We start from the raw sequence: 10,772 nt of genomic DNA, 5'->3' as shown, positions 1-10,772 counted from the left end.
CTTATACAGCAGAACCTGACATGCTTAGTCATTTCAAAGATATCAACATAGTTGTTAATCCAAGATTGAAAAGTTAAAACTTTCAATGCACTATGATTTTTCATTTGCTCCCAAAACCCTTCTAACATAGAACTGTCATGCACCAAATATTTTTTCACTTCCAGGAGAATTGAACATGTTTAGTTACCTCCATTTGGATCATTTCCAAATCTACTACCACCAACCACCACAACTTTTCCAGCAAGGAAAAAGATTGAAAAACTACGAAAGATAAAAGTGGTCAGAGAAAAATGGTTATATATTCCACATTAAAGAAAATTATGTGCATACAAATAATGGTGGACAGAACAATTAATTTAATTTCAATTAAGTGTGCGTTTGTGCCAACTATTTGTTGGTACATAACCAAAGCAACATTTTTCATACCATAAAAATGCATAGATGAGATAATTTGTATCGTCAGCAATTGTCCTACCAAAGTTTAAACACTATGATATCCAACTTTCTGCTAAATGGTTTGACCAACTTCATGACCACCAATATAGCATCCATGTCTCAAGCATTGTTTAATGAATTATGTGCATCTTAAGCAAGAGTGAGTTTGTTAGTCATGCCCATCTTTCAGAAACCCAACACCAAAAAACAACCGAACACAAATCCTCAGACTAAAAATATTAATATAATCTTTAACCTGGGAATTGAACCGAATCAACCATTAGAAAATACCAAAAAGTATAATGTATATGTAAACTATTACTTTCAGGATGAAAAAACTTTACCTCTTGATGGTCATAGGGAAGTATTTACCCTTAACTATAAATTGGCCCTTTCGATCTTAATTTACACAGTGTTGTTTTATAGAACCCACCAAAGAAAAGAAGATGAGAAAGAAAATGAAGAATTAGAAAGGTAACATAGAAAACTGAAGCATTGCCATTATTATGGTATAATGTCGAAGAAATACTTGGACTAATGATTGAGAGTAAAAGCTTAAGATTGAGAATAGAAACTTACATGTTTTTGGGTAACTTTTGTTTCACAATATTTCTTTTTCTGGGTTCAAAACCTCTTCTTTGTTCTAGAAGATTTCAAGCATTAAAATTAGAGAAAATCAAGCACGAAGAAGGAACCAACATTCAAGAAAGAGAAAGTGAAAGAAAAATCTCACATTTTTATTAGACTGGCTTATTAGTTCTTCTTATCCAACTACATAAAGAAAGCCAAAAATTGTATGAAAAAGAAGCAGACTATAAAAAAATCCAACACAATTGATATGCTTAAGTATTTATATAATGTATTTGTGATATTCTCAAAGAATCTAAAAGCTAAACAACATATTACCTCTAAAAATAGTAGTGGCAAACGTCCTTGAGGAAGAAGAAAAAGAAGTGCCCAAAAAGTCAAGAACAACATATTAAAAAATTGGATTTTAGAAACAAACAAAACTTATAAATATTATCATTTAATAATAGCACAATTCAAACGGTAACAACATATCCCAGCATCAACATGACTCATAGTTCCTGAAGAAGAAGAAAAAAAAAGGACCCAAAAAAGTCAAGAGCAACAAATTAGAAAAAATAGATTTATGAAACAAAGAAAACCATAAATCTTACGTTTAGTCAGATTGAGGTGTTTTGGTAATATCTCTAGTAGTTTGTTTTCTTAGTTTTTAAGTAGATAACAATAAAAAAATAGATTTCAATTCAATCTGGTCGAGTAAAAAACATATATCAAACCTACACTTGCATATTGTTGTTCTAAAAATTAAATGTTCAAAACTTGAATGGTAGGTTCTAATTTGTTGTGGAGTCATAAAATTTTGCTTTTATAAGTTAAAAGTTAACCAATTTTACCACGCCATATATGTTAGTCGCATCTCTCTTTCAATTTCAAATTCAACAAACAACATAACAGTGGGGAGCTCCTGTCATTGCCAATGAAAAATAAAAAAATATCTTAAGGTAAAAAATTAAATATACATCTTAACAATATGTCTAAAATAATGAAAATAATTTGTAAATAATGCTAATACTAAACAAAGGAAGACAATTTCTTAAAAAAATTAGTAATACATACCCAAGTTTTTAATTTGAACCAATATGAAACAAAGGATCATCTAAGATTGTTAGAACAAAAATAAATGAGACATCTGATGAGGTTAGCCAGCATTTGAAAGATCTAATACTAAAATCCAACTTAAGAGTCAAGCACTCCAATCAAACACTAAAATCTCACCTGATGAAAGTTCAGTAGAAATTTGCGCTTGAGACCAAGTGACGTCAAACAACTATAGCACTCGCACTTGAGACCAAAGAAGAAGAACACAATCAAACATAATACAGATAACGAATAAAAAAAACACAATCCAAAGGAATAATACATCTTCAAATTAAAAAACTTACCACTTTTCCTACCACCTATTGAGCAACTCATCTACTACCTAAATTGTGAAAGAAAGATTGTTAATAAACAAATGGAAATGAATAAAAAACTTATTTTTCTTTTTTTAAGTCCAAACACAATGATCATACTTAAACTCTCAATCCATCAGTCAATTCCCTTGAATGATTTTCATTAGGTGTTTTATCATTAAACATATAGCTAAGTCTGCATAAGAATAATATACACAAACATTAAAAAAAAATGTCTTATTTCAAAATCATCATAGCTAGACGACATTATTATAAAAGAGAGTCCAACTATTTATCAAATATTAAAATATGGGGAGCTTAAGAAACCCTAACATGGACTCCTGAAACTTAGGTCCAACATAACCACCAGAAACACAAAATTGATTCTCCGATAACAAATAGTATGCTATAGTACTTGAAATATATGAATCTACACAAATCAACAAACAATTAAAAAAACTAATCAAATAATTTATTTGTGATGCTAATGGAATGGAGATGAGAACCCAAATAACTCTCACAAATCTACATGCGTACAAAATTTAATATAAATAACTAAAATGCGTACAAAATATTAGTATTGATGTAATTAAAAAATATTTAAAATTAATATGCACAATTGTAGGATTAATAAGATTAAAAGTAAATAACAATATCAATATAACTAATAAAAATAAAACAAACAATAAAAAATTGAAAGTATAGATTTTATGAAAAACATTATTTGTTAACTTTAACATAATAACTGTATTAAGCATTCTCACGTTGAGATAGATAATGTCGTCAAATATTAAAAAATGAGGAGCGTAAGAAACCCAACATGAACTCCTGAAACTCAACTCCAACATAACCACCAGAAACACAAGATTGATTATCTGATAACAAATAACAAATAGTATGCTACAGTACCTGAAATATATGAATCTACACAAATCAACAAACAATTAAAAAACTAATTAAATCATTTATGATGCTCACAAAATGGAGATGGGAACCCAAATAACTCTCACAAATCTAAATGCGTGCATATTTCAATATAAATAAACTAAAATGCATACAAAATATTAGTATTGATGTCATTAACAAATATTTAAAACTAATATGCACAATTGAAAGGTGAATAAGATTAAAAGTCAATAACAATATCAACATAGCTAATAAAAATAAAACAAACAATAAAAAATTGAAAGTATAGATTTTCTGAAATATTTGCTTCCAATTATATCAACTTGTGATATAACAATAAAAAGAATAGATTTCAATTCAATATGGTGAAGTTAAAAACATATATCAAACCTACACTTGCTTGCATTTTATTGTTTTCAAAAGTAAACATTCAAAACTTAAATGGTAGGTTCTGATTTGTTGTGTGCTTCTATAAGTTAAAAGTTAAACAATTTTACCACGCCATATATGTGAGTAACATCTCCCTTTAAGTTTCAAATTCAACAAACAACATAATAGCGAAGAGCTCCTGTCATTGCAAAAAAAAAAAAATCTAATGTAAAATATTAAATCCTATATCTTGGCAATAATATGCTTAAAAGAATGAAGATAACTTGCAAATAATACTAAAACTACACAGAGGAATGCAATTTCTTCAAAAAAATTCACTAATACATACCCAAGTTTTTAATCTGAACCAATATGAAGCAAATGATCATCTAAGATTGGCCAGCATTTGAAGGGTCTTGTTTCTGAATATACACTAAAATTAGAAAAAAATGTCGTATATCAAAATCATTATCATAGCTAAATGACGTAATAAAAAAATAGAGTCCAACAACTTGAGAAATATTAAAAAGTGGAGAGCTTAAGAAACACAATATGAAATCCTAAAAATCAACTCCAACATAACCACCATAAATAGATAACTGATTGTCCACACACAAATAGTATGCAACAATACCCTGAAATATATGAAACCACACAAATCAACAAACCATTAAAAAAAACTAATTAAATTATTTATTTGTGATGCTCATGGAATGAAAACGGGAACTTAAAAACATCAAAAGTCAGAAATCAATAAAACTATTACCTTCCAAATTCAATCAAGTGTGTTCGTCCTATAAGGAAGTCCAACTTTCCAGTCTTCAGCCCTTGCAACCCTCAGAAAATGCAAGAGACGAACAAAAAAAAAAACTAAACTCCATAGGTGTGGACATATCATGAAGAGATCCATTAGATGCAAACTCAAAAGTAAGAAAACAGGGACTTCCATTAAAGCAATATCCAAGCAACTGAACATAATTTCCATGCTTCAACCTCGCATGACATGTACAAACCCAAAAAGGCTTAAATTCATGAAATATGTTCGTATGAAATAGGATAGAAAAAAAAATACCTTGTCAGCCACTAGATCTAGAAATGCCCCAAATGAAGATTTCAACTTCATATACATGACAAAAAAGATAATAGTTAATAAAATAATAAGGCTTGGCTTATAACTTCAAATGTTGAAAACGAAAAAAAATGTAGTGGGGTTTGGATTCAATTGGCTTGGAATGAGTAAATAGTACCTTGCGACCAAGATACCCATAATGCCAATATGTGATTGGTGCAGGTCAAATATTAGTACCCAATTCAAGAAGATATGAACCTCAAAGATTAGTACATAACCTGACCAAAATATCAAACTCCGGAATAGTTGTTAACAATTTAGAAAATCAATTCTGAAAATCAATTTTGTAAGCACCCATCCAAAACACACTTGCAACTATTTTACAAACTCATAAATCTATCATCAATTGTTACACAGAAATAAATAGGAAATTCAAACTTTCCATAGCAAAACCATTCCATTCACACTTCCATTAATCGATAACCATACACAAACAAATTCAAATCACATGAACTAAATTCCCGAAAAATCATGCCTTTTAAGTGTTCAGAAAAAACGTAGTTGTAAAAACTTGAGAACACAGGACACTTCCATATAACAATTAAAAGTAACAAATCAATATTTTAAAAGATGTGAATATAAATTGTATACCAACTAAAATTGACGATAACAACTAAAAGCATAAAAGAAACTAAGAAAATAAAACTTCAAATGCTAAGAACATACCTTTTCACTAACACCATACCAATGTATTATTCTTTGATGAATAAAAGTCCTGCACTAAAAAAAATTGAGGAAAAGAAGCAATAATAGATTAAAACCCTAAAAAATATACTGACAAATCCCTGAATATTAATAACAACATTAACAAAAGAAAAATAAAAATGAAGGAAAATTAAAAAGAGGAAAACCCTAAAATCAAATAAAGTTAACAACTTTGGATTGAAAAGAGAGAATGAAAGAGGATTTTGTGAAGAAGGAATAACATAACTTCGAAAAAAATACATACCTCACGATGATAGATGGTGAAGTACTATATATATCAACTTCAAGGTTTATTTTTCTGTGAAAAAAGGAATTGATGCAACAAAATAAATAATCAACTTGAAACAAAGATTGCAATTTGATGGAATCACTGAAAGCAAAAAAATGTATAGAGTTTCGTAAGGGATTAATGGAGTAACAAAAAGAAAAGAAAATTTGACAGAGATCGTGAGGGTTTGAAGAAGTAATAGAAAGAAAACTATAAATTTGATAGAGACCGCAAAAGGAAGGAGAATATACAGAAAATATATAGAAATACCTGGAGTAAGGATAAAAAACCGAAGGAAGAAAGAACTGGAAAACAATAAACAAAAACTAATAACACAACTTCTTCCATATTTATGTAGTAAACTTCCTCCCAAAGCAAGCTTCTGCATTCAAACCAAGCCTCTGCGTTGAAATGAAAGCTCGTCAAATCAGTTTTAGATGCATTTAAAACTATGCAAAATTACAAAATAACCAAACCCAAATAAACTATGGAGCAGAAAACAGGGACAAAAATGTCATTATGTCTTCAACTGCTCTAACCATTCCTTAAGGACACCAAAATGACGAAAAAACTAATTTATTGGACACGTGTCAGCATATCAGATAGAGATTTTAGGGTAATATCCCTAGTAGTTAGTTTTCTTAATTTTTAAGTAGATTAGAAAAGAAAACTGTGGAGAATTCTACTACTAAATTCTTATTTGGACTTGAGAAGAAAGAATGTTCAGTTCTTATTAGAAGAACAACAAAAGATAATCTCATCTAAAGAAAATTATTATCAAATAATCGCATCTTGGCCGAAAATATTCCGGATGTTCATGTAAGTTTTTTTCTTTCTTGCATGACATTAATTTGTTTCTATATTCACCATGTAATGTTTCAATTTGAATAATTATTTAAATCTTTTAAATTTTGTAGCATGGAGAAATTTATCTCTTATAAAATTAATGGAACTAATAGCGTTTATAATCCACAAGTTCAGAGAAAGGATCAAATGAGCCTTTCTCATAGGTTTGAAATGGACCGATAGATGCTAGTAACAAAATCTCGTATACTCCAGAAATTTTCATTGTTTCACGGTATAATAAATACAGGTTCATGTTCTTAAATATTAAACAAGGTAATAATTTATTGAACATGATCAACAGTTCAAAAAACACGATGCTCTCTCTAATCCAGTGCTATCAGTACAAAAATACAACCAAACTACCTCAAAATCTACGAACACTTTATTTCATTTTCACATATTCCGACAAACCCAGGAGAATTTTAACTCAACGGCTCATGCCACCTTCCACTGCCGGTGCTGAAGTCACGCCACGCGTTTGCATTTGCACGTTTCCATCACAACCTATACATGTAAACACAATCACTTATATAAACAACGCGCGAAGGAAAATGATCAGAAAACGAATAAAAGTAATTAGCATAAATAATAAGTGTTCAACACTTAATTAATTACCAGCAGACATGTTAAATCCACGGGCTTTGAGCTCACGATACTCCTGACAGATGGATAAATGGGGACAAAAACAACTGACCAAACAATCACTACAATGGTGTCCCTCGATCCCATACACCTCCCTCAATTTTCCACGATACAACCACGAATAGATACAGCCTCCCACATGAGTAAACATCGCAAGAACACAGAACAGTGATCCATGAACACAACAAGCTGCATTAACCAAAATCATTTCACGTAACAAAAAAACATGGTTTTAGGAAGTTAATTATGAGCTCAATCACACACTTACGAGTTGAGCCTTTGTCCAGGATCTCAGCTACCCTTCCAAAGCTAACACAGGGACACCAGAGAGTGAGACAACCTGCGGATAAAAAAAGGGTAAAGATGATGAAATTAAGGTAGCTTAATCTGTTTGATGCTTAGGAAGCAATAATTAAGAGTATATGATATGGTTAAAGATAAGTTAACGATAATGGAAGAGGAAAATGAGTGGATACAAGAGCTGCAATCTGAGAAGCAGTCACATAAACCAGTGGACCATGAACCATAAACAACCTTCTCGGTCATTTTTTGTGAGTGACTATGGTTAACCTGAATTGATAGGGGTATTATATAAAGAAGAAGAAGAAGAAGGGAAGGTTACACCAAAGAATAATTATTGCTGGGACTAAATGGTGTCAATGCCTTGATGTAACAACATAAAAATCTCTTCACTGTATTTGTTTTCAGAAAATAATTGCTCAACTATCTTTTCATGTTTTGAGGAATTTCTCCATATATTAGAACTGAATTAAAAAATATACATTTTGATAATTACTGATACAAATATATTATTCAAATCCGCTTATATATTAAGTTATGTAAAAACTTATTTTATTATTTTAGAATTATTTATAAAAAGGTTTCTCCTAAGAGCCTTTGTAAAATAGTAATATATTTTAATTAATAGGACTCGAATCATAAATCAATTTCTATAAAAAAAAATTATATTATTTTCGATTTAAAGTTATCTGATAACTTAAGAGTACCAACTCACCTAAGAATTAATACAATTTAAGAATAATTCACGTTGAACCAACCAGCAAAGGTTTTATCTTTAAATTAACTTATAATTTTATAATTTCCGATCAAATAAATATTTTAAAATAACAATATAAATAGTACAACTTAAATATTTTATTATATTATCATTACGTGTAAAACTGTTTTTATCTATTTATTTTGCTTATGATAATCCTCTGTTTGTACAACTTGATTTGGGTGAAATAAACTAAAATTAAAATATAGAAAACTGTATTTTCTTACAAAAAAAAATGAACAAAATATTTTTCAGAAAGTATGAACCTTCCTAAAGTCTTATTTATGTCTCATTTAATGCGTTTATAACAGGTCACATCTAATGAATTCGCAAGGTCTCTTTAAGTTTAAATAGTAAAATTATATTAAACTTTCAGAAAAAACAACTTTATATTTCAGAATAATGAAAGTAATTTCACATTAAGAATGGTAACGGATACATACTTATAGTGTTTATCGCAATTTGATTTATAAAAAAAAAGGATTATCCATTTTTTTGTTTATTTATTTATCAGATACTTGTTTAAAAATATTTGCGGAAATTTCTCCAATTTAAAATAATGTTTTATAAATTTAAAAAAAATTAAATAAAGTTTCTGTACAAAAATTAAAAATAAATATAAATTAGATTAAATATAAATTTAATTAAATCTAATAAAATATTAATTAAATTTTAATTTTAATTAAATTTAACCTAATAAAACATAAATTAAGGTAGCTTAATTAATTTATATAAAAATATATATTATTTTTAATTAAAAATACTAATTTTATGAGTTTTTTTCTTATATAAAGTTAATCTCCTTGTTTTAAATTGATGCATAATTTTCAACTCTTTTGTATTAATTCCTCACAGTATGTGAGATAAATCAATTTATATAAAAAAAAGTTATATTATTTTCAATTTAAAATATTAAGTTTATGAGCTTTTTTCTTTTATAAAGTAAATCTCCTTGTTTTTAATTAATGCATAATTTTCAACTCTTTTGTAGTAATTCCTCACAGTTATGTGAGATAAAGTTATTAATATCATTTTTAAGTTATTTTTAACATAATTAGATAGAGAGAAAAAATGTCTGATCAAATATTTCAAATTCAATCAAATATTTTGTTTTTAAAAAGGTCATACTCAGGATGAATTATAAGTACTGTACAATTCCAAGGAACCGTTAAATGAGAATATAATATTAATTTTTTTTTTTATTGTTCGTTGAGCTTCTTTTTCATACTATTTTCGTTATGTTTATGTTACTTTTAGTTTAAACATAAGTTGGGTTTTATAATTTTATTAGGCGAATATAATGATATAAGTTCCACGACGTGAATTAGTTCTAAAAAACGATCATCATTTGAAAAGGATCAAAATTAATTTAAATTTAGAAACATATGAAAGTAAGAATTGAATTTTTGTTGTTGAATATATCATTTAATTTTGAAAAACATGAATAAACAAGCTATAATTTACTGATTACATTAATAAAAAACGATATTTGATATAAAGTGTTGGGTGATGTAAAGGTAAGTAGTATTTATTTTAGAATTTCCGTGAATAAGGACATCTATAAATGATGATGGCATGACCTAGAGAGCTACAAACAATACCAGCTTAACACGTATTACCTAATATAATTATATGCCAATGGGAATAATTGTTGTTTAGAAAGTGCTTTGCACAAAATCACGTTCACCTTCTATTATTGCACTTTCAATAATTCATTCTCCACTTATACAAAAGTTGAATTGTCACCATTACAAGTGTGAAAAACACCTCCACTTATTCCAAGAATTTAATTTATTACTTTAATTAATTTCATGCAGTTTGAAAAGTAGCCATAATTTCCTATTTTTGGCTTCGGAAACATGTTTTGAGAAAAAAAAAGTTTCGTTTGTTTTTATCTCTAAAAGAGTTGCGTTTTTCTTTTTAAAAAAAAACTATAACTTTATTTAATTTTCTGCTAATAGAAAATTATTAAATTATATTTATAGAAATTCAATAACTAAAACATCAAACACAATAAACAAACATAAATCAATACTAGTTCAATATTTCCCCTACCAAAAAATAACACATCCAAAGTCATTTATTGACGAGGTGCAAATAGACTTGGCTCAGCCCACAGGGTTTGGCCCTGACCCATGTGGGCTAGGGCCAAAAAAGTCCACATTAAAAAAACCCCAATAAAGAAGTTTATATAGCCAAAAACCTTACAAAAACACTGTGGGTCAGGGCCAGCCCATGGGCTTTCATCTTTCACATGAAAAATATATTATTTTTTAAAATATATTACTATTTGTGGGATAGGTCCAACGAATCGGACAAGCACGACGACCCGAATAGGTCTAACGACTCGGATCTGCCCAACGACCTCGACAAGAACGACGACTCGAACGGACCCGATGATCCAAACAGGCCCAACAACCCGAACGGGCCCGAATA

The 10,772-nt window shown here is 28.8% G+C and overlaps 1 protein-coding gene and 1 long non-coding RNA gene across 2 annotated transcripts; both read right to left on the bottom strand.

Moving 5' to 3' along the window:
- Nucleotides 1-335: 335 nt before the first annotated feature.
- Nucleotides 336-2,399, bottom strand: LOC114175915. The gene is made up of 3 exons (XR_003602945.1): nt 1,342-2,399; nt 1,169-1,206; nt 336-1,078 (listed from the first exon to the last, which is right to left on the bottom strand). It is a non-coding gene; the product is annotated as an uncharacterized LOC114175915 (long non-coding RNA).
- Nucleotides 2,400-6,842: 4,443 nt separating this feature from the next.
- LOC114175914 (protein PLANT CADMIUM RESISTANCE 2-like) lies at nt 6,843-7,933 on the bottom strand. Its single transcript, XM_028060759.1, has 4 exons — nt 7,756-7,933; nt 7,548-7,619; nt 7,253-7,468; nt 6,843-7,141 (listed from the first exon to the last, which is right to left on the bottom strand). The coding sequence occupies exons 1-4, from the start codon at nt 7,823-7,825 to the stop codon at nt 7,065-7,067; spliced, it is 435 nt and encodes a 144-aa protein (XP_027916560.1). The 5' UTR covers nt 7,826-7,933; the 3' UTR covers nt 6,843-7,064.
- Nucleotides 7,934-10,772: the final 2,839 nt, after the last annotated feature.

The sequence above is a fragment of the Vigna unguiculata genome, chromosome 3 (genome assembly GCF_004118075.2).
Source record: "Vigna unguiculata cultivar IT97K-499-35 chromosome 3, ASM411807v1, whole genome shotgun sequence".
NCBI classification, from domain to species: domain Eukaryota; kingdom Viridiplantae; phylum Streptophyta; class Magnoliopsida; order Fabales; family Fabaceae; genus Vigna; species Vigna unguiculata.
The sequence above is the reverse complement of the archived record's forward strand: the minus strand, read 5'-3'. Positions and strand labels throughout refer to the sequence as shown.

What these genes read in the sequence shown, in the direction of transcription:
- LOC114175914 (XM_028060759.1), bottom strand. Translation starts at nt 7,825, where the DNA reads ATGACCGAGAAGGTTGTTTATGGTTCATGGTCCACTGGTTTATGTGAC. An exon ending in CCTGGACAAAGGCTCAACTC is followed by an intron (nt 7,469 to 7,547) that starts GTAAGTGTGTGA and finishes TGGTTAATGCAG; the next exon opens with CTTGTTGTGTTCATGGATCA. An exon ending in TGGATTTAACATGTCTGCTG is followed by an intron (nt 7,142 to 7,252) that starts GTAATTAATTAA and finishes TTACATGTATAG; the next exon opens with GTTGTGATGGAAACGTGCAA.